At 42.6% G+C, this 25,886-nt stretch overlaps 1 protein-coding gene across 2 annotated transcripts in view; it reads left to right on the forward strand.

Moving 5' to 3' along the window:
• The window catches only part of BTBD7 (BTB domain containing 7), a 48,082-nt gene extending 24,080 nt beyond the window's left edge, over positions 1-24,002 (forward strand). The window contains exons 4-11 of one of the 2 annotated variants that reach the window (XM_066607517.1): positions 1,886-2,094; positions 3,000-3,075; positions 3,662-3,822; positions 4,288-4,431; positions 5,832-6,021; positions 6,322-6,500; positions 7,498-7,926; positions 10,410-24,002. In XM_066607517.1, the coding sequence (XP_066463614.1) occupies positions 1,886-2,094; positions 3,000-3,075; positions 3,662-3,822; positions 4,288-4,431; positions 5,832-6,021; positions 6,322-6,500; positions 7,498-7,926; positions 10,410-11,207 (2,186 nt within the window). In that variant the 3' untranslated portion in view covers positions 11,208-24,002. Of the gene's footprint in view, positions 1-1,885; positions 2,095-2,999; positions 3,076-3,661; positions 3,823-4,287; positions 4,432-5,831; positions 6,022-6,321; positions 6,501-7,497; positions 7,927-10,409 lie in introns of those variants that run through there. The other variant, XM_066607518.1, reaches the window with a different exon arrangement.
• Positions 24,003-25,886: the final 1,884 nt, after the last annotated feature.

Consider the following 25,886-nt stretch of genomic DNA (forward strand, 5'->3'; position numbering starts at 1 on the left):
GTCTTGCCATATGAGGCCCTAAAACTGGTTCCCCCCCCTTGGCCTATAAAAGGCTCTCAGAGGCTCCTTGTATGTAGTGACCTGATCTTCTGCTTGTGTAGAGCTTGTTGACCACTAGACCCTCTACGACACAATCAAAGAGATTTCACCCAGTTAACAGAGTATGCGGGGGGACATTATTGGGATGTGCGAAGCTGGATGGTCGTATTGACAAATTACCGCCACCTGGGCTGTTCTGACCCAATAAGTGGTGTTGGGACCAGTGAATGTGTGCGGGCACGCATGAAAGGGTGTCACAGGAATGACTACATAAGACTGCCACACTTCTGTGGCCTACCCACTCACCAGATTTATTGCCACTAGAACATGTATGGGAATGATTAGGTTGCCAACATCAACCGTCTACATGTGTGCATGGCTTATAGTCTGTACATCAAATGTGGACTAATTAGCAGCAGGATACCATACAGAACCTGTATACCTCCATGCTGTCCATATCCTAACTTGGTCCAAGCTAGAGGCGGCCCAACAGGGTACTGGAGCCTCCATGCCCACCTGTATCACATCTTGTATCCAAGCTAGAGGCGGTACAACAGGGTACTAGAGCCTTCATGCCCGCCCATATCACATCTTGTATCCAAGCTAGAGGCGGTACAACCGGGTACTTAAACCGTGTATGAAAATGCAAGTTTTGCAATTTCTTGTTTTGTGCACACAATTGGTGACCTAATTTCTATTTTCTGTTTATACCAATTACAGGCAATTAATTTTTTTTAAAGTAACTTGTAGCTGGTGGGGATGTCTTTAAGTGCACGGTACCACATGTATAAGAGGAGTTAATTGCTTAAATCCTTCTAATAAACATTGCTGTAGAATGAGCTTCACCCCCTTGTGTTTCTGTCCTTTCAGACCTCTGCTGATACTTTGTTTTCCGTCTGTAGGTGTGACTGTCCAGGGCTGAGCTGAGGGTGAAGCATCAGATAACTGGTTATTTGTGGGCAGCGTAGATATATAAAAAATGCTAATTATCAGTCCTGTTCCGTGAGCTCGGGTATTTTCAGAATGAAGTGACTCATTGCATCTGTTTTTATGTTGTGTCCCATTTTTTTTCATTTCCTTTTACTTTCCATTTTTCTACAACTTGTCTGCATGTCAGGATAGTGGACACTGGGCACAATATTAGCAGAGCTGTAACATTATATGGAGACTTGTTCAGCATGTGGTCCGGTGAAGCTCCTGGCGTATTTGCCTGATGCAGCCATAGGCCCCTACGCAACAGCAGCAGTCAGTATGCTTTGGCCTCCCCTGAGCCGGTGTACATTGGTATATGCTTTTTTTTCTATATAGGAAAGTTGAGCTTGGCTATATAGTGGGCCACTGCAAAAAGATGCATACCATGTGCTGTAGATATTTTTTTTACATTGTGACCATTGCCAACATATGCCACTGTGTGGCTTTACAGTGGCACACAACAGTAAATACTTCTGACATTATACAAAATACAGCTAAAATAATGTGAATTATGCATTGACATGGCCAATACTTTGCCTGTACCGATGTTGAATGGCATCATGTCTTATACTCCAGTCACATCCAGAGCTGTCTTCAGAGTGCTGCTGGTCAAAAGTAAACGCAGCCCTTGAACAGCTTGAGGTAGCGTTTAACTTTTGCCATAAAAAGAAAAAAACTTTTTAATGCTTTTTGGTGCTCGGGAGAAACACTACATCCTCCACAATGCACTGCAGCAGAAGAATGTGTGTGCAGATATTGGAGCAGTGAGATGTGCAGATATGATGGGATTCATAGCCACGCTGTACGGTATTATATTGATGAGGGGCTCATCTGTCCATCACCGCATAGTGGAATCGGATTTTTTCTTTTTCAGGCTGTGAGGATATCGTTGCAGAAAGCATCTCTCTAGACACCTTAATCGCCATCTTAAAGTGGAGCTCGCAGCCCTATGGATCTAACTGGGTGTATCGCCAAGCTTTGCACTTTCTGTGTGAGGAGTTCAGCCAGGTCATGACTTCAGATGTCTTCTATGAGCTTAATAAGGACCATCTGCTAAGTGTCATCCAGTCTGACTATCTGCAGGTAGGTGTCCGGCATGGTGAACCTGATGCCCTGGGAAAACTATGGGATTCCTGAATTTTGCTTCCCATATATCTCATCAACCTGAAAACTCGCCTCATCATGCCCTGTAACTATATGATGTGTGACTCTTCACTTGAAACCTGCGCCATTGTAAATGTATATCATCGCAGTCTACCAGGATTTTTGACAAATCTTGTCCACATGGCTGGTCGCAGGCGGAATTGCCGCGGTGAAATTCCACAGCAAATCTGCCCTGTGTGAACCCAACCGTATACTTTGTTGGGGTCTATTTATTTTGCAATTTTATAAGAATAGAGAATTCTAAAACTTTAACTTTTTGTAAGTTACCCCAAATAACACTAAAAGTTCAAAACAAAATATATATGATAAAAATATGCCACAAAAATAGATTTAAAAACATCCCTGTGCATCATGAAAAGTCATAGATAGTACAGCAAATTAAAATTAGGGATATTAAATCGCCATGTGCATAAAATCGCTAAAGTGTCTGGTCACTTAAGACCAAAAGGAGTATAGGAGTAGCTGCGTTCCCCCTCCACATAGTTTCTGGGGGGGGGGGGCTGCATAATTAACGAATCACTGGAGTGGCCCTTTAATGTGATGTGTTGTCAGAAGCAAAAGCATTCTGTTGCTTTCCCGGTTCCACTGCCCCAAGATTGTGGTAAATGCCTGCAACTCCTTAATATCTTCTGGTGGATATGTAGACTTGTCGCCTTGAACTGTATCTTTCCACCCTTGCAGGCAGAGCATGCTGGGACCTTTAGTTCTATAGGCATAAGTTTTCCAGCCTTGCGTTTTCAGAAGGGTCACCTGTCACTTTATTCAGTACGCCTAGATGCGACATTTCTCAAATAATGGCCTAATTTTTTTTTTCTCTTCTGAAGGCAAGTGAACAGGATGTTCTAAAATATCTCATCAAGTGGGGGGAATACCAGCTGATGAAGAGGATAGCAGACCGAGGTAAGACACTTAATTTATGCAGAATGTTCGAGCAATTGGTTTTATTCTCTATAATAGGCACCGTCATTTTAAGTGAATATAGGAGTTATCTTATCAGAGAAAATGCCTTTCTTCACTTATCCGCCATCTCGCCTCCCTCCTGCACTACTTTATTCACACTCAAATCCTAGCTAAACTCTGGGAGGCACAGACTAAATGAATTATCAGCTCACTGAGGAATTAGATTACATATGATACCCATAGAAGTCTATGCAGAACTGAGGGAGGAGGAGGAAGGAACTGTAGAGAGAGTGATCCAGCGCTGTCACCCAGCGAAGTTGGCGCCTGGCAGGAAAACCTGACTCTTTTCAGAGTACTGTGCACATAGAAGTCTATAGGAGACCTCATGCACGGGACTCTGAAAAGAGATTTTTGTGTCATGCGCCGACTTCAGAGAGTGACACCAATGTATTGCGGTAGCAGGTGAGTATTTAAAAGTACATCACCCCAGCTCCGTGTCGCATCGTAGCTTAGTTTATGGTGCTGTGGGGGGGCACAACGGGCTCGATAAAATAGTAAATAGTTTTTTCTTTTGTTTTTATTTCAGAGCCAAATCTGCTAAGCGGCACAGCGCACAGTGTGAACAAACGAGGCGTAAAACGCAGGGACCTGGATGTGGAGGAGTTGAGAGAGATATTGTCTCCTCTGCTGCCTTTTGTCCGCATCGAGCATATCTTGCCCATGAACAGCGATGTTTTGAGCGACCCTGTAAGTATATTTCCTTAGCCAAGTAAATATTACCAGATGGGCCACTAGGTTCATGCAGATAAACCTGGACATACCTGGTACAGTTATCTGTGCACTCCTGATATAATCTGTTTTAGCATTGACCAGAACTGGGTGTCATAACTTCAGAAGCCGTATTCTGTTCAGAATTAAATACGCCTTCACACCTTACGTTGGTGATTACCTCTGTGGGAGCCATAATGGTGGCATTATTTGGTCACCCAGCTTTTCAGAAATGAGAACCACTAAAAACAGCTGAACAGTTTGTCAGGAGGTCTCAAGGAGTTCTTTTTTTTTTTTTTTTTTTTTTTTTTTTTTTCCTCATGCGTGCAACAATGTTGTGTATGTGAATGTGGTATTTGTATGTTGATGTTTTGTTCTCTTGGATATTTAATACCTGGAATCTCAATGTTCCCCCTTAATTGTTTTTTTTTTTTTTTTTTCTAGATGAAAAGGGGTCTGATCAGCACTCCTCCTGCAGATATGTTACCAACATCCGAGAGTGGGAAGTCAAACGCTTGGTTACGCCAAAAAAATGCTGGCATTTACGTCAGGCCCAGATTATTCTCGCCGTATGTGGAAGAAGCTAAGGTAACACTGATGATTCGTTTTCCTCATTCAAATGCGCTTTACTGCTGCAGTTTTTTGTCATGTAATCACTGTTGAACCCCTTAACACTCCAGGAAGTACATTTACGTCCTGCAGCATTTGGGTATGTATGAAGAGAGATCGCGGGGCGACCTTACTTAATATAGTGCGGGCGTCAGATGTTTATTACAGCTGACACCCGTGGCCAATAGCTGCAATCAGCCGTGCGGCTGATCAGCGCTATTAACACTTTAAATGCCGCTGTCATTTCTAACCACCTGAAAGGCCCCAGGGCGGTCTTGGCAGACTGCCTATCAAGCCATTCCCATAGGGTGGCTTAATAGACTGCCTGTCAGATTGAAGTATGATGCAACGCTATAGCATTACATTATACTGTAGTAGCGATCAAAGCATCGCTTGTTGTGATCCCCTAGGGGCTAAAGAAAAAAAGTGAAAAAATCAATAAAATTTTACTAATTGTGTTAAAAAAAATTTAAATCCCCCACCCCCCTTTGCCTTATCTAATATATAATAAAAAAAATCTTAATCCTAAAAAAAATACATATTTGGTATCACTGCGTCCATAAAAGTCCAAAGTAGTGCATGATTTCCCCCGCACAGTGAACATCGTCCGAAAATAAAATAAAGCACGCCAGAAATGCACTTTTGTAGTCACTCCATCTCCCAATAAAAATGCAATGAGAAGCAATTAAAAAGTCGTATGTATTCTGAAATGGTACGAACATAAACTACAGGACGTCCTGCAAAAAATGAGTCCTCCCACAATGTCGACGGAAAAATAAAGTTATTGCGCGCAGAAGATGCTGCAGAAAATAATTTAAGAAAATGAAATGTCTTTGAAAAAATAAAGTAGTACAGCAAAAAAAAAAAAAAAGCTACGTTTGGGTATCGTAGTAATCGTACTGACCCATAGAATAAAGTTATCATGTCGTTTTTGTTGCAGTTTGTGCGCTGTAGCAACAAAACGCACTGAAAGATGGCGGAATGTTTTTTTTTTTTTTTTAATTTTACTCCTCCTTTTTAAAAAGTTTTTCAGTACATTATACGGTACAGTAAATGGCACCATTGAAAAATACAACTTGTCCCGCAAAAAATAAGCCCTAATAAAGCTACGTCGATGGATAAATAAAGGAGTTACGGTTTTTTAAAAGGGGAGAGAAAAATGAAAATGTGGGAGGGGAAAGGGCCGCGTCCTTAGGGAGTTAAAACTGAACAGCCAGGACCCCACACCAATGTAGACCTTCACTTATACATTGTAACAAACTATCATGACAGGAGACACATTTATGCTGCTGATGATTTTAGTTCACAAAGGATTCTCTAGACTAGTTTAGATGAACTGGCTTTTACTAAATCTTTTCCTTTTCCCCCTTTCCTTGCAGTCCGTGCTAGATGAAATGATGGTGGAACAGACCGATCTGGTTCGCCTGAGGATGGTTCGAATGTCCAATGTTCCTGACACATTGTATATGGTGAACAATGCTGTACCTCAATGCTGTCACATGATCAACCACCAGCAAATGAGCAGCAGCCAAAATAATCCTCCCACCGTTGTAGCAAATGAAATACCAGGTGATCCATCAACATACCATGGTGGGGTCCTGAATTGCCGTTAAAATAAATGTAGTAATGCATGAAGTACATGTGCTGGGTCAGTCGTCAAGGCTGACGTCCTGGATTCATACCCCACAGGATTCTGCATGAAGTGTGTTGTCTCTGTGTTTTTGGAAGTTCCATTTCCCAACCCAATTCAGGTGTCCTTTGAATTTGGTGTGCATGTGTGATATAAGGAAGCTATTCATTAGTAAGTTTGGGGTTTGTTCATGAATGTAATGTTCATGACTGACATTTTTTCTTGGTTTGTCTTACAAGTTCCTCCCCTTGGAGTGGTGAAGGAGATGATTCGGCGCCTGCAGGAACTTCGCCACACAGAGCAAGTTCAGCGCGCATACGCCTTAAACTGTGGAGAAGGTGCTACTGTCAGCTATGAGATCCAGATTCGAGTCTTAAGGGAGTTTGGGTTGTCCGACTCTGCAGCAGAACTGTTACAGGTATGTAATGGTGTAAGAACAAGTCCCACAAAACATCTTTCCAATACGTTTTTTTGCTACACCAAAAATATATATCCTGCATAATGCCTGAACTGCCGCATAGTGGCTTTATGGTGGCTGTTCTGGGGACTTCTGATGTGCCAAGCATTTACAGATGTGCCAAGCATTTACAGTGCTGCACAAGACGTCTACATGGAGGATCATGCAACCTCAGGTTGTTTTTAAGCTGTTGCACAACCAGACATCCTGAGGCAGAGGCTGAAACTTAAAAAAAAATTTTTAAACAGTTTCTGCTTTCCCAATCTTGTATATAATAAAGTAGAGGCACGCTGGAACTTCTGTTACGTGACAGAGCTGCACAGCCCTGATTGTGACAACTATCACAATTACAGGGCTACCATCTTCTGTAACAGGATCTGCAATAATGGCCCCAGTTACAGGGGAAATATGGAGTGTAAAAAAATCAAGCGTGTACCCATCCTATATTCTGAGACCTGTAATTTAATTTTTTTTCGCCGATTTGGCTGTAGGAGGGCTCATTTTATTTATTTATTTTTTTTATGTAGTGAGCCAAAATTGTTGTTATCCCCTTTTGGCGTGCATACATCTTTCTGATTGCTTTTTATTTAAATCTTTGAGAGAAACTTTTTATTTTTTTCTTAGCCTTCACTGTGCAGAATAAATCTTGTGATTTGCAGTCCTGACTGGTTTCTCTCAGGCTGCACGGTGCACAGCGGTGATTATTTATTTTTTGTGCATTTCTCTACAACCCCTTTTAAGCCTGAAACACAATAGTGATGGGCTGAGATTTCCATTTACAAGTCAATATAAACTACATGTTTTTCAATACTTTATTTGGATGAAAATTGCTTCGTTATGTGCTGCTTCAGTTTTTTTTTTTTCTTTCCCTTCCATGTCTTTGCTTACATTCACCTGTATTACAGTACATTTTAACAGTTTGTCTTTTTTCTTCCCCCACACCCCCTCTGCTTTGCAGAATCCTCATAAGTTCTTCCCAGATGAAAGGTTTGGTGATGAGAGCCCTCTTCTTACCCTGCGCCAGTCTGGGAGATGTAGGATTAACAGCACCCCTGCTACAGAAACCATGTTTACGGACATAGACTCTTATGTGGCCTTCCATCCTCCTCTGCCCCCTCCACCTCCCCCTTATCACCCACCTGCCACACCCATTCATAATCAGTTCAAAGTGGGCTGGAAGCACAGAGTGCCTAGCCAACACCCCTCCCGCTCCTTCTCCTATCCCTGCAACCATACAGTGTTTCACTCCAGGACCATCCCTAAAGCTACACCACCTTCCTACCTACCTGGTGTCAAAACTGTACCCCCCGATTGCACTAATACTGCCCTTGGAAGGCAGACCGTAGCAGCAGCCGCAGCAGCGGCCCTGGCAGCAGAGCAGCAAGTGGTGAGTATATGTTATCTGAGGAATATGCAGTGACTCCTACCCTATATGTTACCAAATCATAATGTATTTTAGGTGTGATTGTGTGTTTTTTGTAGCTAATTTTTTGGGACAACTCTTATTTCTATATCTGTACAACCATGGTGAGGAATTTCAATGGAGTGGCGGATGAGCATTAACACTGCCACACAATTTAAACTCTTAAAGGGGCTTTCCAGGGAGAATACTACTGATGACCTAGCCTCAGGATATGTCATCAATAGTTGATCGGGACCCCGAATGATCAGCTGAACAGGTGCATGCTGTAAGCACCGCAAATAGAGGTTGGAGCTGAAGCAGTGAAAGTCTCCGCGCCGACCTCTGTGTAGTGGCCGGCACTTGTTGCTGCAGACACGGCTCTCATTGAAATCAACGAGGATAGGTCATCAATAGCATTCTCCATGGAAAACCCCTTTAGGAGTTGCAGTAATTGTTGCGTGCTGCAAGACATGCAAGTGAGGATGACTAGATTGACATTGGATCCCTTTTAGTAATCAGTCAGGTGCCAGTAGTGAGGCCCCCAGTTGTCAGACATTTATTGCCTGTCCTAGGGATAGCTAGTAATGGTATTGGGTGAGAAACGTCTGTGTAGTTACCATTTACATATACAGTACATTGTAGTCAGGGTTAGTGTTTTGGGTAGAAACTGGCAGTTTCACTCTGGGGTCTTTGGTGGACACAGCAATGTGGGTAAAGGCCCTGAGACTCTGAGCCAAACGTGTTTTATGGCCACCAGTGATCATCTTGCTTTGCTTAACCAGTAATGACTGTCAGTATGCTACTTTTATGGTGACTCTCGTCTTATTCCATAGCGCCTTGTTTTTATGCGCTGTGCAATAATTGAAGCAGGTGCTTGTCTGGCTAATGGCAATTGAAGGTCTGTTATAATAGCTGCACCCAGGCCTCTGGCTTGTTTCCATTGTTCAGCTCTGTGCTGAGTCAAACTACGAAAATGCCAAAAGTGCCAAATCCGAGTAGTGTCAAACACACCCGGCTGACTATAATGAGGTCCGTCTGGCTTCTGATATACTATCCCAAATTTTCTTGAACAAAATAACGCAGCATGCTATGCTATTTGTGCCAGATCTGCACCAGAGCCTCAGATGCAGATGTGAAAGAAGCCTTTCAGAGTGTGAGGGGAATACCTCTGTAACCCCTTCTGCACCTCTACAACACAATCACGGTGTGTATGGGTTTTCCATCGTAGCCAGGGGCCCACAGGTCTATTAGCCCCTACAAGGGATCCTGTCAGTATAACGCTTGTAGACATATTACACTGCACTACAGGTGTAAAGCAGTGTACAATTACAGAGCTGATCTGATGATGGCGTGTTCAGATTTTATAGTGGGATTTGGGGAGAAAAAATTGTAAGTATCATTTAAAAAAAATTAATATTTTTGCAAAAATTCTTTATTATGGAGAAGAAAATTAAACTACATGTAATTGGTATTGCTGCATTCGTGACAGCCCCAACTATTCAATTATGACATTTAGAGCTTATGTACACGAGCGTATATCGTCCGGCGTTTTCACGGCTGGCCGATATACGCTTCCATCTAAGCAGTTCCCTCCCCCTCACCGGCTCTCTGCCTCTCTCCTTCACTCCGGTGTTTGCAATGTGAGGAGATGAGGGCGGAGCTAATCTCTGCTCTGTCCCACCCACTCCCATTGCTGACTGGACAAGCTTAGCTCCACCCTCGTCCCGCCCACTCCCATTGCAAACCGCTTGGAGGGGAAGGGAAGAGGGGCACTGTTTAGATGGAAGCGTATATTGGCCGGCCGTGAAAACGCAGGCTGATATACGCTTGTGTAAATAAGCCCTTAGGCTGTATGGTAAACTACAAAACATTACTGGCTTTTTTTTTGCTCGTTTTTTGTTCGTCCTGGCTCATAAATCCTAAATAGTGATTAAAAAGTCTTACGCTACCCAAAAATGGTTCCACTGAAAGCTTAAACTTGTCAACTTTTAGTGTGCAAAAGCGGTAAAAGCATAAATAATTATGCTGCATGCCATATTTGTGTTAAAATGTGCAGCTTTTCTCTACACTCCTTTTGCAAAGTGGGTGGGCTTCGGACATGGCAAGCAACAATTTGGCAAATTTATAATGTTTAAAGCCAGAAAATTGTGCAAATCTATGCCTACTTATAGCAGACATAGATTTAATTTTCTACTTTTAAGACAGACCACTGAAGTGCACAGAATTTTATTATGAATGGCTTATGAAACGCCACTCAATACATCCCCCTAAAATGCATTTACACCACACAGATAATACCTTAAAAACAACAAAAAAAGGAAGAGGTGAACAAATTGCAAATATTGCTTGGTCATTAATGGGTCAATAATGGGTCAATAATCCTGCCTGTTTTAGTCAATAGAAGCGCAGGCCAGTGCTGGCCATGTAATCTACCAGTGGCCTAACTTGTATTTCTTCTCTTAAACCAGTGCGGTGAACCGGTTCTCAATGAATTTATGCCAGACATAGCGATGGGAGTCTCCTCAATGTCACTGAAGGACCGCAGGCTGCCAGAACTGACTATTGATACCCAGCTTAGCCAGCAAGTGTCGGACATGATGCCGCTCCATGCCCAGCACCACGCATGCATCCCCACCCGACACATGCACAGTTCACGGAAGAAACAAACTATAGAACAGAAAATGGATTCTCGTGAAAGCCAGCCGGAATATCCAGAGTTCTACGATTTCTCCAACTCTGCCTGCCGACCGTCCACGCCAGTTCCCAGCAGACATTCCCCTTTGGCCTCACAGGGCATTTATTTCGGCCCAGATTTGTACAGTCACAGCAAACCACCTCCAAGTGGATTAAAGCCCTCCTATCTCTCCAACCAGATGTCTCCGAAAAAGCAGGATGACCCCAGAAGAGATTACCTGTTCTCCCTGGATAGTCACCTGCACAGGCAAAAGAATGAACCGCTACACCTTGATGTCTTAGAACAGCCTCCTCAAAGACTTGATCTCGCCCTCGCAGCTCAAGAGGGCGCCAGCCACGGTTCTCACCACGGCCGGGGACGTACGAAAATGGAATCTGACCTTACCTATGGCCTGACCTCTAATAGAGCCTCACACTCTGCCTACAGCACCGACCGACAGGACGAGCGGGTGTTCAGGAGGATCGCTGACAGCGACCAGAGGAACACCGACCTGGAGCGAGAGGACGCTGTGGGCAGAGAGCGAAGATCTCCTAATAAGCCTGACTTTCTCTACAAGAAATCTGCTCTCTGAGGAAAACAACAAAAAAAATGAAATAACCTCTCAACATTAATCTCTGTGCCTAAAACATGTGGAGTACAACACTTTCCATGGATTTATTCTGAGCGGTGTTAATCTATGCTTTACTGGAAACATAACCCAGCCTGCATTACTTTCTATCATGCGTCGCAGTGGCTGCATGCTCCCTGTATCTTCCATGGTGGCTTCCTTTATATACAATGGTTGTTTGCAAGTCTTTGGTTACTTTCTACTACTTTAGCTGGCATTTCTTGATTTTCTAATGTTTAATTTGCAGTCTACGTTTGCACCTGAATATGTTTGCCTCTTAAGATTTGCAGCGTGTCAGTTACTTATGGGAACAGTGTATTTGTGTAATATATATATTTTTTTTCTTGCTGACCTCAAGGGTTTAGGTTCTAGTGGATTTAGCAAACAATATTTTCTAACAAAACAAACAAAGTGTTTTTATTTTGTAATAATGAAGCGATCCAAAGAAGCACACGTAGAATTTCCTCGTGTCCTCGTGCCGGGGTTACATCACTTTCTGACGACTTCCTAATATGTTTGGCGTTAGAATTCCGTCCAGACCCATGGCAAATCCACCCCCTCGTAATCGCATATGGGGTATGTTTGAGCAGAAAGTCCCTTCCGCTGTGATACATTTCATAATATGGGGGATAGCAGAGCTGAGATTTTTTTGGGGTTGTGTGTGATACTGGGTATTTCGTACATGGTGAAGCGTTCATAACCCAACAACGTGTTACGTATGAATTATTTTAAAGCTGAGGAAGCATCTTGTTTGTAGCCCACTAGTTAAATAAATCTGCCCGAAAAGTGATTGTCCAAAGAGTATAACCCCCATGAACTTCGATAGTTACCGTGATACATGAGCAGCATTATAAAATCGCAGCATTCTACATCTGAATAGGGCTCCATGCTAACCAAGAGAATATAAGTTGTAGCCACTGTATCAGAAGGTGATTGCGGAGGCCAAAGGTAATGTGTGTTTTTAAAACTTTGACTGTAAACTTAATTTTTTTTTTTTTTTTGCTCAAGCATTATTGAGTTTTACATAGCGAACGCGAGCAAATGTATTTTAGATGGGATTTCGTTACCATTTAATGGTGGTTGTAGGTACAGTTTAGTTTTGGAATTAAATCCTTTGACGGATGGCCGGTCTGCAAGCTGTAAAGCATAAATGTCCAGTGTTTGGTGGTTTGCTGACCTCCGCAGGGGTTGTGGGCATATGTAAAGTGGCTCCTTGGGGGTGGGGTTTCTAGCAGAGGGATGTTTTATTAGTGACCGGTTCCTTAATGTACATAATTTGGCATAAGGCAATGGTGGGCAGAATTTGTTAGATTAAACTTTGCCTAAACTTGTCTTTTGTCCAGGTAAAGTTTAAATTACTTTTCAGCAATGAATTTGTGATGTGTCAAGACCAGCACGCCTTTGATGGCTTACAAGATCTTATATTCCTTAGCCCAAAGGTACACAGCCGTATTTTATGTGTGTTCCACAGGCAGCACATGGGCACTATTGCAGTCATTTTTACTGATGAGAATAGTACATGCAATGTCTGTGTGTAGCAGACGGCACACGGACGGACGGGTGTCCTTGTACTGTTTGATGCGAGTTGCACCCAAGTTTCTCGGATGCAGCTCACACAGCTGTATGCCTTTTGGCCTTAGGAGACTGAATATAGGATCCTTTTAGTACAGGTGAGCAGGAGCCTCCAAGCTGCAACCCATCTGCAGGTGCTTTAAAAGAGTTCGACAACCTTGTATTATGAAACGTTCTGCAACTTTCTAATATATTTGTCATTTTCAAGTTTTCTGCTGGCTCTTTTAAGTGGAACCATTTTTGTTTCCAGCCAAAACACACGAACTCCATAGGAAGAAAATTGCAACATGTCCTATTGTCTGCTTTTGCGGATGAGAATAGCGCATGTAGTTTGTGGGGCTTGGTGAACATTGGCGAGCACAGAAGACTGTGTTTTATGTGTTGTGTTTTTTAATTTTTTTTATCCTTTTGCACGAGATTTTTACATGGGCACGGCTGGTGAATTCAGCCTTAGACCGGATTCAGACAAACTTTATTGTGGCACATTTCTGCCTCCATTATATTGGGCGTATGTCCTGCAATTCAGAGCACCATAGATTATTATGATGCTCCCACTTCGGGTCAGTAAACTCTGCGGTTGGGCTGGGGCACGTGTCCATATTTTGGATGCAGAAATGCTTACATAATACGCTTGTCTGAAACCAGCCTCATTGCTTTCAGCCTCTGGTCGGAAACAAGACTGTGTGCAGTCACTGACAGCAAGCAAGGAACTTGGAAATGCTCAGGAATTTGAATACAAGGAATATTAGAAAGTTACAGAACTGCAAGGTGGTTTTCCCTGTCCTGATATATTGGGGCTCGGAAAGATATTACTACGGTAGTAAACTGCCACACCAACTATACCATCCAGAAAGAATAAGGCTGTCTGTCCACGGGCGTAGCGATATCCCGCCGCCCGGGAGCAGGAGCCAGCAGACGATTTGCCCTCTGAGTGGAGAATCGCTATGATTCTCCGCTTGTGGACATGGGGGCTGCGCTTTCCATAGCGTTGCTATGGGAAAGCGTTCACTGCGTTCCCCGCGGCCGGATTATAGTCGCAGGGAATGCAATGAAAATACGCCCGTGGACAGGCAGCCTCAAGAGCACGGAGCCCTCCACAACCTCCCTCTATTACTCAGAGTAGAGAATGACCCCCGCTGACTAGACACTACATGGATACTCCTACTTGGGGGCTCCAGCAGCATCCTCTTCTCGACATGCAATCAGCTGAATGTGAGGACCCCTCCAATATCTCCCTGTGATGTTAAATAAAGTATCCCTGAGTAGACTTACAGCCCTAATGGTCTAGTATGAGCCACGGTCCCAAATCTCTCGGTAGAGGAATCTGTTGCTGAATAGGCACAGATCTGTCATTCAAGGGTCAGAAAGGTTTTACATAAATCATTCCATGTTTGCGATCTGCGTGATCTCTCATATTTGCAGCCGCATCACCTACCTCCTATGAGCTTAAAGGGCACCTTTTAAAAGCCACAGTCTATGTTCTATACATACTGCTGGGGGGAGAACCCTCTGCAGGCTCTTTTATCCCGTAGCAATAAGTTTTGGGAAGGTAGCAGCCTCTTCCTGTGTAATACATCTCTGCCTGTGTAGCATTATCAGCGGGCCCGGAGCAGCAGAACACTAGATCTATAGCACCGCATGCTCCTACATACGTTGCTCTTAGATATTTTATGCCTCAGTGCACATCATTATATACCTCAGTGTTGGCTTCTGTACCACTTCTCATGCTCCCGTGACATGTTTACAGCTGAGGGCATGTGTCCTGTCATCTTAGGGTTCACGCTGAACCGATTCATAGTGTTGCCTCTTGGACTGGATGCTGCCCTGCATGTGTGTGAATATATATATATATATCACACACACTTGGCTTGTTCTGTTTTACATCTGCAAATGTTCCCATTATTGCAGTGGAGTCCAATGTAAGCCCCATGTTACACTTTATATACATTGGTTACGTCATCATGGTAAAGTCTCTTGGCGAGGTTCTTATAGGACCGTACATGGTTACACTAATTATGGAGAGGGGTCTGTGGTTCCTCTAGGACTTTATTATAGCAGCACATGATATTCTTGGTCTGGCGTAGGTTGACTTTTGTTCTGCAGGTTTGAAGAGGATGTTTGGGTGCAGCAAACACTTTTTATAGTTTTCAACTGAGCGAATAGAATAAATCCCCTCCCGCTTCTGAAATCTCCATCTTTCTCTTGCATGTTACTTAAAGGGACAGCAGCTTGACTCAATTGAATGAGTGCTATTGCCATCTGATTTTTCGGACCGTTTTTCTAGTGTTTACTAAGACTGATATCTCAGGAGAGCAGACAGGTCTTCTGTAAAGAGTTATGGAGGGAAGTAATGGAGTGTGGGCTCAGCAGAAATGTGCCCACTCCAACTCTGGCTTCAAAGTGAAGGTTCTAAACTGATCACTGATCCTGATGTTACCCTTTTACTACCAGAAACTTGTTATTACTAATATACTGGAGCCATTGACGAGCCAGTTGGCAGTTTGGTTCACAGACTCCACAGCCCTGCTGTTATCCATAATATTGCAGGATTCATTCATTCTTCATTCATGTTGATTTCTATCAAGCCAATGAAGCAGAGCAATGCAGTCTGCAAGTAGCTTCCTTCTTATAAGACCTGTTGAACCCCCAATCTTAAGAGTTGTATTCTTCACTAGTATTTTCTCATGCTTCTCCTATATTACCATTTGTAGCTCCTACTATGCAGTTTGTGTATTTTTCTGCTTACTTCTCCTTTCTTGCATCGTGGCGAACCTCTGCCGCTCCAGACTCAATCTTGTATGTTCCCATAGGTGTCTATGGGCAGGCAGATGCTTTTCAGCATACGTCTGTATAGGATACCTGTATGAACCAAACCTGGCATGAAAAGGGCTTACCAACCTCTGTGTGTGAATGAGGTTTTGCCACAGCCGCTTGTATCATCAGGACTGTCAGAGACATTACCTGACAGACCTGCTCATCTCTCGATTTCTGGGGTTTGCTCTGTGTGTTTATCCCCTTGTTGCAGTGGATCTTCAGTGTGACTTCGCCCCAAGATCAGACCTTTGTCATCCAAGGTGCTTACATTTCTGCATTGCCTTCACTATCCCTGCTGCTCGGGGGTACTTGAAAGGGCTCCTGTGTGTTTTCACTGTCGCTATGTAAAATGTTTGTTCATCTGTCATTGGAATTGACTGCAATTTTTTAGTACGTAGGTTGTGAATGGGTCACCTTTTACATAACCCCTAAAGGCTCTGTGGAGCATCTGAACTCTATTGATGGTGATCTCGATTGGATGCCAACAAATGGCAGCTTCTACTATACGCAAGCGACTGTCCGTGATCAGTTTTGATACTTTAACACCAATGAATTTTTTTTTTTTTTTATACTTTAACTAGGGCTGCTTTGTCGCCCAAGTTTTGCTCCATTTGTGGTGTTTGTCATGTGTATATGTATTATGTGACCTGGTACTGTACGTGAATGGTGATTTATATGGAAGTTTTTATGCCCCTCCTATTAAACTAACAGAAAACCCACCCAACCCCAGGAGAGGGCTGTATGGGCACTCCGCATGACAATCAGGTCCTTCCTGACAATCATACGCCATTTCAGACTGTTTTCTTAGAACGTGATAGGATTGTGCGTGTTTAGAGATGTGATGGTGTAAATTTCCCCGCTCGCCGTGTTCTTTGGAAACGGGGTTAAAGAAAAGTTTAACTTATTATGTATATTGTTTCCTGTTCTTTTTTTCTACCCCTTCCCCAGTGATACTTTGTAATATAATGCATGTGGTGTGGATTTTGAAGGTTACTCTAATGGAGTGCATGCTTGTTGACCGACACGAGGACGTATTTTCATTCCACCACACAAAACCGCAACTAGTTAATCATTGCGTTGTAATTTTTTATTTTTTTTTTTTTTACACCCCAATCATTGATTTCATGCGGTTTGGTTTTTTACACATTCAAGCTCCATTAAAACTCAAATGGCTAGAACATTCCAGTGAACACACGTGGCGTTTGCACATTTTATTTCCATTTTTGGTGCATGGTCTGCTACGTTGTTGAAGATAGAAAGCGGAGTGCGTTTGCATGACTGCTTATATTTCTATGGAAAAGGGACTGACTTTAAGCTAGCCGTTCACCAGTAATGGGGACCCTGACATTTTCGATCGGTGATTAAATACTTATGAAATCTTTTTAGGGTGGAATCGCACATGAAGGAAGTTTTTTTTTTTTGTTTGTTTGTTTGTTTTTTTTTCTTAAGCCAAAACCAAGAGTGGATGTGGAAGAAATGGAAAACCTACAGGGAGGCCTTGGGTCAGTTTCACATCTGTATCGGAACCTCTAGCCGCAACTTCTGCTGCAAATAATGGAAGAAAAGCGCTGCATGTAACGCTTTTTCTTCCTTCCAAAAACAGGGCAGAAAGCAGGAGAACCCAACTTGTCAATGGGGTCTGCCCGGCAGTGTTTGGTGCCGTCCATGGATGACTCCATTCAGCTGTGGGGATTCCCCTTTCCTGCTCACCGAACGGTGCAGGAAAGCGGAATCCCCAGTGCAGATATAAAAGCACCCTGATACTTTTCCTTCCTGCTGGATCCACTTCAGGTTTTGGCTCAAACGGCATGTCTGTTTCCAACTTAACAAAAAAAATTAGGTTTCAAAAGGTGCAAATTACTGTATCACCCCAATGCTTTTAGAAAGAAAAATAAAGCAACTCTACAAATCTTCACTTCAATATTCCTGCGGTTTTGTGTCTACAGAGGATATGCAGACGTCGGATAACATCCTGTGTAGTCTGATCCTGCAGTCCTACTCTTTTCTGTCTGTCCCCTACGTCATCTTAATAGACCAAATGTATGGTGAGAAGAAGCAGGGGGGACATGAATTCTGGATCACACTACACAGGATTTGTTGCTTGTGTTGCCATGGAAATGCATATGACGGTATAGCAGCTGTAGACTGAAAAGAGATGGCAAATCACTTTTCTTCTTGCCTAAAATATTGTCTGTGGTGAAAAGTCCCTCAAAGACTGTATTCATACGGGCAATTTTCCTACACCTGTTCTGTCCAAATCTGTGATGGACAGAAGTCGCACAGGAAAAGAACCCATTCATTCGGGTTAATTCATACAGCTGGTTTTTCACTTAGATCGATGGTCCAAGTTTGAAAAATTGCTGCTTGGCCTATTTTTGTGCAATTCTTTGGGAATGACCCATTATTTTCTGTGGGATTGAGAGGAAAAAATCATCATAATTGCATGACATGTGATTGGCATGCATGTACAATGCAATTTTAAAGCCTTTTACTATTAAAACCATATTCAATTTTTTTCACATGCATTAAAAACGTATATAAAAGTGCAGCGCACATGCATGAAAATCGCAAGTAAAACAGTCAGTTTTTTCACTGACTTACACCACACTTGCCCATGTGAATACAGCCTAAAGTGCTGGCCTCCAGGGGGGGGGTGTTCTTTCTAATTTCCTGTCCACTGCTGTCATATGGAATCCATATTTAGTAACAGAGATAATAGGATGGAGCACAAGAGGTGGGGGGTGCAGTATGACTCATGCTGCCCATGGAAGTCTATGGGGGGCAAAGGGGAGGATAGAGAGAAGCAAACTCACACAGACCTGTTGCTAATAGTGATTTACTTTCTTACAATAAGTCTGCATACGGCAGAATTTTGCCTGCAGATCGCGCCCCAAAGTTCCACAACAAACTGCGTTCACTCAGTGGAAGGAATCCACAGCAAACATTGTGGAAAAGCAACAGGTTTTCAGTAGATTCCATTCATTGCAATGCAGTGAGTGAATTTGCTGTGAAAATGTAAGAATTACTATCCACCCTTTGACCGAGTCTAAGGTTAGGCACAATAACTGAAATACATGAGTGAGTATATAATATACTGTTGGGCATTATGGGATTTAGATGGAGATATAAAGAGACAGACATAAACATCACAAATACACACATTTGTTACTGAATAACAAAGATTTCAGTAACCTAACATACAGCGTTACAATATTTTATATCTTATAGCTGTTTAAACTTGCAATCAATTCAATTACCACAACGTTACAAGATTTGTAGTCTCCACATGTGGACACTCGCACAGGGGTCTCTACATCTCTGGTGGCTTCCCCATTGGTTCCTCTCCCTGAGCCCCGATTGGGTTTTTCATACCATAGTGGCTGTTTGCCCTCCCCTTTTAGAGACACCCGGACTTGCCTTCATGATTGAAGAAACTTAATCAGATTGGGCTTCTTCCTCTCCTATAACATATAAGGCAAGAATGATTATGCTGACCATCCCAATCAAATTGGTTTAGCCTTTATGACATGCTTTATTTATGCACTGAAATTCATTGCTCCCCCTCCTGTAAAGGCCCTTTTACACACAATGATTATTGCTCAAAAGCCATCTTTTGATTGATAATCGTTGCGTGTAAATGTGTCCATCTTTCACTTTTCTGCCGAACATTGTTTTTATGTTTGGCATAAAATCCATCCTTCCCAGAAGAGCTGATAGCAGGGACTTCACGCTGTCTCCTTCGCTGATAACATTGTCTCAGCTGTCAGCCCCGCAGCAGAACAAAGGGAATGTATTCAGAAAACAGACCACCTGCTGTTCTCTGAATAAAGCTCCCAGCAGCTCACATGCATTAATAAGCTACTAATTGGCATTAGTACCAATTAGTAGTTTATGCAAAATGATCGTTCAGAAGCCATCCTTTGAGTGATCATCTTTGTGTGTAATTTTTAAAAAACGCTGTGTATTCAATATCTACACCCCGTGGAGATTTCTGAAATCTCCACATGGCTTTTACTGTAAATACTGTGGAATATTTGCAGCGTGTATGGCCCATATGACTGTCACCCTTACAGCTACTGGAATCACACCAACACTGCTCAGTACTGCTTCTGTAGTGTCATCCATGCTTGCTATTTCTGTGCACTACATTTTCTCCATGTACAGTGTATAGAAGCTAGACGCCTCTTACCAGCTCAGATAACTGAAAATTACTAATACAGCCTGCAGATGGGGGGAAATGGGCATATATACAGCATACAAGTCCTATAATGGACAGACATCGTGCTATTCCTCATGTACACAAACAGCAGTGCAGGGATGTTTCAATAAACTATTTGCAAAGTTGCTTTATTTTTCTCTTTACATGCTGACCATGACGCTGTGATAATATAGTGACCCTCGGGTCATCCTCTATAATCAGACTGCCTTCCTGTTGTTAGGACCTGATAAATGCAAGTTCAGGGGTGGGGGGCAGTTTGTTTTGGAGCACTCCAGCTAATCGGATGCACTTGGAGAGCGGTAACTGCTCCTTCCTAAACACAGGTGACGGGTGCTTCACTGTCAGGCCACCTGGGTACAGCTGATTGGTTAAGGGGCTTGGTAGCACCCCACGGATGTGCTTTTCATAAGGCTTCTCATAGGTATCTCCACAGCAGGAGTCTACTTGTTACTTGATGCCCTTTTTAATCCACAAAGGCAAAACTGTCCTGTTCAAATTTTTTGCATTTTGGAGTTTTATTGTGTCCGGTTGATTTTGTCTCGTTATTGTTATAACTAGTGTTTTCCAGAGTATCCTATATACTTATTGGGCCTTTAAGGCTTTATAGTGGCCAGTCTGGTTATATCTTAGCCATGGCAGCTCAGATCTTATTTATGCTCTGTTTCCTATGATTGAGAATTCCCATTAACCCCTTCAGTGGCAGGTTTATTACCTTGTCAGCGCAGCAAGCCCCAGAGATTTTCCCCAGGTGATTCGAAGTGGCAAACGTGTACAGTGGCACAATAACTGTGTCCTGGCCAGCATTTCAGCACTAGAGCTGTCCACGGAAATCTTCCAGGGTTTACCTGCATGGTCAGTGCAGCAAGCCCCGAAGATTTTCCTGGCGTGCCATTAAAGGGGTTAATCCTTGTATAATAAAATTCTGCAACTTCCACATGTTTGTATCAGTTCTTTGCCATTATTAAAGGGAAGGGTGCCATCAGAAAGGCACATGTGTTATTAAAAATTCTCTAAAAATATATCTATTTTTTTTTTATATACATTTTCAATCACAATCAAAAACCAATCCTATAATCCTGCATTTTTCATACATACTAGTCTTTCACTTTTTGATCTGTAGAAAAAGCTTTGCAGCAGTCATCTAATGAACATCGCAGGCAGGATTACACTGAGAGGTAATCTCAATATGTAGATAACACAGGATTCCTAATTCGTGATAAGCGGTGACTAGCTAGTCCACCTCCCTGCAAAATGACCCCCGCGCAGGTCATAGAGCATGCCTAGGACAGTCTCCTATACAAGTCATTGGCTCAGCTCCTGTCCATTGTGTGAATGGCCCATGAGGCCACTGTAAAGCATCTCTCTAAATGCTGTGAATAAATGCAGCCCCTGTAGTAATGTATAGGCAATGGAAGAAAAAATTCTTCAGTCAGAAAATAAAAGTAAACCCTTTCCATTTTTAATCTAAAAACATTGGTGATATAGTCCCTTTTAAGGTCTCTATTTGCTGTCCTTGAATGGGGACATTGGATACCATCAGAGGCTGAAAACCTGTTGGCCCAGAACTTCTCATTTCTGAAGGTCTGTTAAATTTGTATCCAGTCTAGACTCCAGACTAAGGCATTGTAGGGGTGCAGGTAAAATGTAACAAACTGTCAGAACTGGGGAGAGCCCGGTGCTGCTGATGCATTAGCTCAGGGGATCGTCTAGACTGGGTAGAAGTGTAACAAACCCTCAGCAGTAAGAATTATTGGGTCTGGATGGGATGTCCGCCTTTGGATGTGAACAAGAATGGTTTATATCTAACCGCAAGTAAAAATTTTGAAAATGGCAAAGAACTGAAATACTGAGGGCTCTTCCACACTTGCGCTTTTCTTGCGCATTTTTTTTTCACGTGACTTTGCTGCATTTTTTAAAACGCGAATGTCGATGGGACTTTCTAATGTTAAAACCGCATCGCACAAAAATCGCAAAACACAAACTTGCAATTTTTGGGCGATGCTTTTTTAATTTAAAGTCCCATTGACATTCGCATTTAAAAAAAAAAACTCGCATGAAAAACCCCAAATGTGGAGCAGCCCTAAGGGATGCATTTATTAGCCTCCTTACTGCACTTTCTAGCGAAAAAAAGCTAATTTTTAAGCAAGGTAGTATTTGCGTGAAACTTTGCAACTTTTATTTCTGCACTGGCCTTGCTGCTTTTTTTTTTTTAAGTGGGTGGGACTTGTCGAGAAGAAGGGGTGGGGTGGGCACGGCCACTCAACGCCAACAGGTTTATGCATAGCCTATGCCAGAAACTGGTGTAAATTATGCCAGGTTGGACCTGGTGTGCATTTCTAAGGCGGCACATGGAGGTGCCGGGATGCACTCAGTACATGAAGAGGTGTGTGCCGGGGGACATTCTACTGAGCCTGTAATCAGAAATGCCCCTAAGTATATATTAGAAAGCTGCAGGATTCTTTACAGTTCATGGTATATTCAGGCAATGCAGTTAAAAGTTGCACAAACAAAAGGTATTGGAAGAACGCACGCAGTTTTCTCTGATTTGGCGCGGCTTCAATGCACTGTAAACATATCAAAAATCTCAGTAAGACAGTGTGGTTTTTCACTTGTAGTTTCAATGCGTTGCCTGATGGCATCCCGGCTGCATCGTCTGAATACAACCTTTCCCAAGAATAGAACTTGAGTCGTCCTTCTCCTAAATTGGAATTTTTTTTTTATTTTTATTTTTTGCTGCTTACCAAATAAGCAGCATGAAAATGCTTGACCTTCATCATATGTGGATTTTCTTCAATTTATTACTCTTGTGACATGCACTTTTTCTGACCTTTTTTATTAGTCTATGGAAAAGGCTCCAGAAAAAAAAACAAAAAAAACTCCCCACCGAGCATGATGTATTTTGAAAAAAAGAATATAATTTACGTAAGAAAATGGAAAAAGCCACCAAATTGCCACATAACACTAGTGTGGTGCATTTTCCATTTCACCATAGACTTTCATGTAACATCTGGCCGCTACGTTTTTAGGCAAGAATAAACCGATGGAAGAACGCAGGGTTTACCTGAAAGACCCTGTAGAAACAGCTGTAAAAAATCATCTTCTGGAGGTTTCACAAGGAAGGCAGTCCAGATTGGTGACCGATTGTTGGTTCAGGAGTTTTTATGATGTCATGACTGTAAGATCTTATTGTTCCAACTAATTTTTGTACACCCCCTTTGAATGAACTAGTTGGCACTTTTGCAGCCACGAAACGGCCTTCCAAAGTACTCATAAGCCGGCTTGGAAAATAATTAGTCCCATTTGTTCCTTCCCCTAGAGCCCTTTCAGTACAGTGAAAGCAGGTGATATAACGAACTTACCCGTAGCCATAACTCTTCATAGAGAGGCCTGGCTCTGCGCACTTGGGGGATGGATGGTGTCATCGTCTTGACACCGTTGCGCCATATAGTAGCTGCAGCTGTGCCTACTAACCCAGCTATGAGAGGGCACTTTCCCTTTAATGTAGGTCTTGCCCTTGTATGTGGAGTGTAACGCGAGCTCACATCCTTGGAAGGGCTGGCTGTGTGTCGAAGTCTTCATTTTAGACTTATTTGGGAACTGGGTGGGATCATTCTTGAGCTGTGTTTTCTGTTATCTACCGCTTCTCTGGGGATGCTCCAGTATATTCAGGACCATGGTTCCTTATCTACGATGGACACTATATGGGATAGAGAGATGTGCATTTCCATTGTGAATGTCTGTGGCAATCTGCAGTTTTTTAAATCTCATTCAGAAAAAAAAATATAAAAGTTCAAGTGCCTTCACCGCTAAAGGCTCAGAAACTGAAATCTCCACCACAGCGAACTTCAGACTCTCCACGTCCTATGCAAGTGTTTTGTACAACCTGCATAACCAGTACTTTGTACGCTTTGTTTATGACTCTTGTACATAGTGGGGTTTTTAAAGAATAGTATTTTTATTTAGGTACCTCCAGACTTGAATTTGTGTCTCGTGTGATGATACATTGTATAACGCCTCTTCTCTCTTTCCAGTACCATTGCTGTTGTACAAAGGTTTTCACTTGTTCTATTTTTCTACAGTTACTGACAAGCATGTAACAGACTTTACCCTACATTATAATTGGCATTTCAGAAATAAATGGCTTGTATAGAAAACCTGCACTCCCATGCTTCATTCAAGTGGATCTCCTCGCTCCTCCTCTCAACTTGTTTGCACCACTTTCCTGCTCTTCTTCTTTTTCTCACTACTGATTTATTAGGTTGGAATTGTACTCAATCTACTGAATTACTGTTAAATTTGTATTTCATACCCAGCAGTCAATCAGAGCAAGAAGAGCTGCAGTGTAGAGCAATGCGGACGAAGCAACATTTTGAGCCTTTGAAGTAGTTTGACGTATACTCCAATGTAGCTGGGGCCACTGATCATAGATGTACCCTAATGAAGCATAGCTTCAGATACGGCCAGCTCACATGAGCATATTGGGATTATATTCATGTGCCTGTAATATGGACGTGTGCCCTGGCCTAACTGGGGTTTACTGACCTGAACTCTCACCATTAGGGCTCCTGCACGTTGGCAAGGGCGATATCGCCCTCGCAGACCTGAAAACCCCTGGATGTGCGGAAACCGCCTTGCATCACTGCGGGGGGTTCCTTTCATCTCTACCACGGCTGCGGCAGAAGATGGCGATCATCTTCCATTGATTTCAATGGTTTTGCCCTTTTGAATTAAAGGGGTAAAGTCTACTGCCGGTCAACTTCAAAATTTGCACCAATGTTGTGGATTTTGACGCGGTTCCTGATTACATTGACTTTGGTGTGGAATTTCTTATGCAGAAAATCCATCCTAATTCCCTTATGTGTGAACGCACGCTGATTCGCCTGTCAGACAAGCGTATTTCAAATCCACATTTGGTCTGTGTTTTGCAGGCGGTAATATGGAGTTAATGGAAATCTATCAATCTATTTACATGGGTGTATAAAATACGCACGTATCTAAAAAATGCAGCTTGCACTATTTATCCATTTTATGAATGTAATATGCCCATTAAAATCTAAAGAGAGTGATTAAAATATAAAATACATACATATTATCTGTATTTCCATACACTGGTATTTTCTATTGGACACAAAGTATGATGTACTGTTGCAATTTTATTGCTAATACAGACATACAAATGCGCTGGTCTGAGGGACTTTGTGGTTTGTTCACAAGTTGGGGATTTTCTGCAGCAGAATTGGCTGTGGAAAAACTGCAGCATTTACAATACAGATAATGGGGATTCCAATCCATCCAACGTGTAATAAAGTCGCCAGCTTCTACATGAGATTTCTCCTTTTTTAAGTCCTTATTTCAAATATTCAATATCAGACACATGTTAAGGGACTCATGCCTTTGCTACCATAGCTACGTCAGCAAAGGCATGCGTCTTTTAACACGTGTCTGATATTGAATATTTGAAATAAAGACTTAAGGAGAAGTCTTGTGTAGAAGCTAGCAACTTGGTTACACGTTGGAGATCTTGTCTGTTTCTGCTGAGACGTGCAGCTGGCCAAGACTCCACGCAGAGATCTCAAGGAGCAGTGGTTTCCTAAAGCCTAGGATGATGGTGAGCCTTTCATATATTTTCTTAAAATATAAAGTTCAAGGATTTCTAGAAAGTTTATCCACACAATGTGGGAAAAATCCAAAGTGTAAATTGACCTGCGCCGTGGGTTATAAAGCTGTAGCATGTTGCTTTATGCTGTGGCCTTTTGCAGCGTATTTCAGCTGCTCAAATGAGGGGGTGAAATCTGCACCAAAATCTGTGTGCAACATACTGGTTTTCATGCACATCTGCTGCAGATGTGATGTATCCTAAGGCTTTATCTCCATACACTGGAGCTCTGTTGCAGAAATTTTAGCCACTCTCCCATTCATATCAGCCATATAGAAGTCCACATACATGCTGCACCAAAACCCCCCATTCACATGTAAAACACAGACATTCAGCCGCATGGATTGCTGCAATCAATTCGCCACTTGTGAGTATAAACTCT

Source organism: Eleutherodactylus coqui, chromosome 6 (assembly GCF_035609145.1).
Source record: "Eleutherodactylus coqui strain aEleCoq1 chromosome 6, aEleCoq1.hap1, whole genome shotgun sequence".
Classification (NCBI taxonomy): Eukaryota; Metazoa; Chordata; class Amphibia; order Anura; family Eleutherodactylidae; genus Eleutherodactylus; species Eleutherodactylus coqui.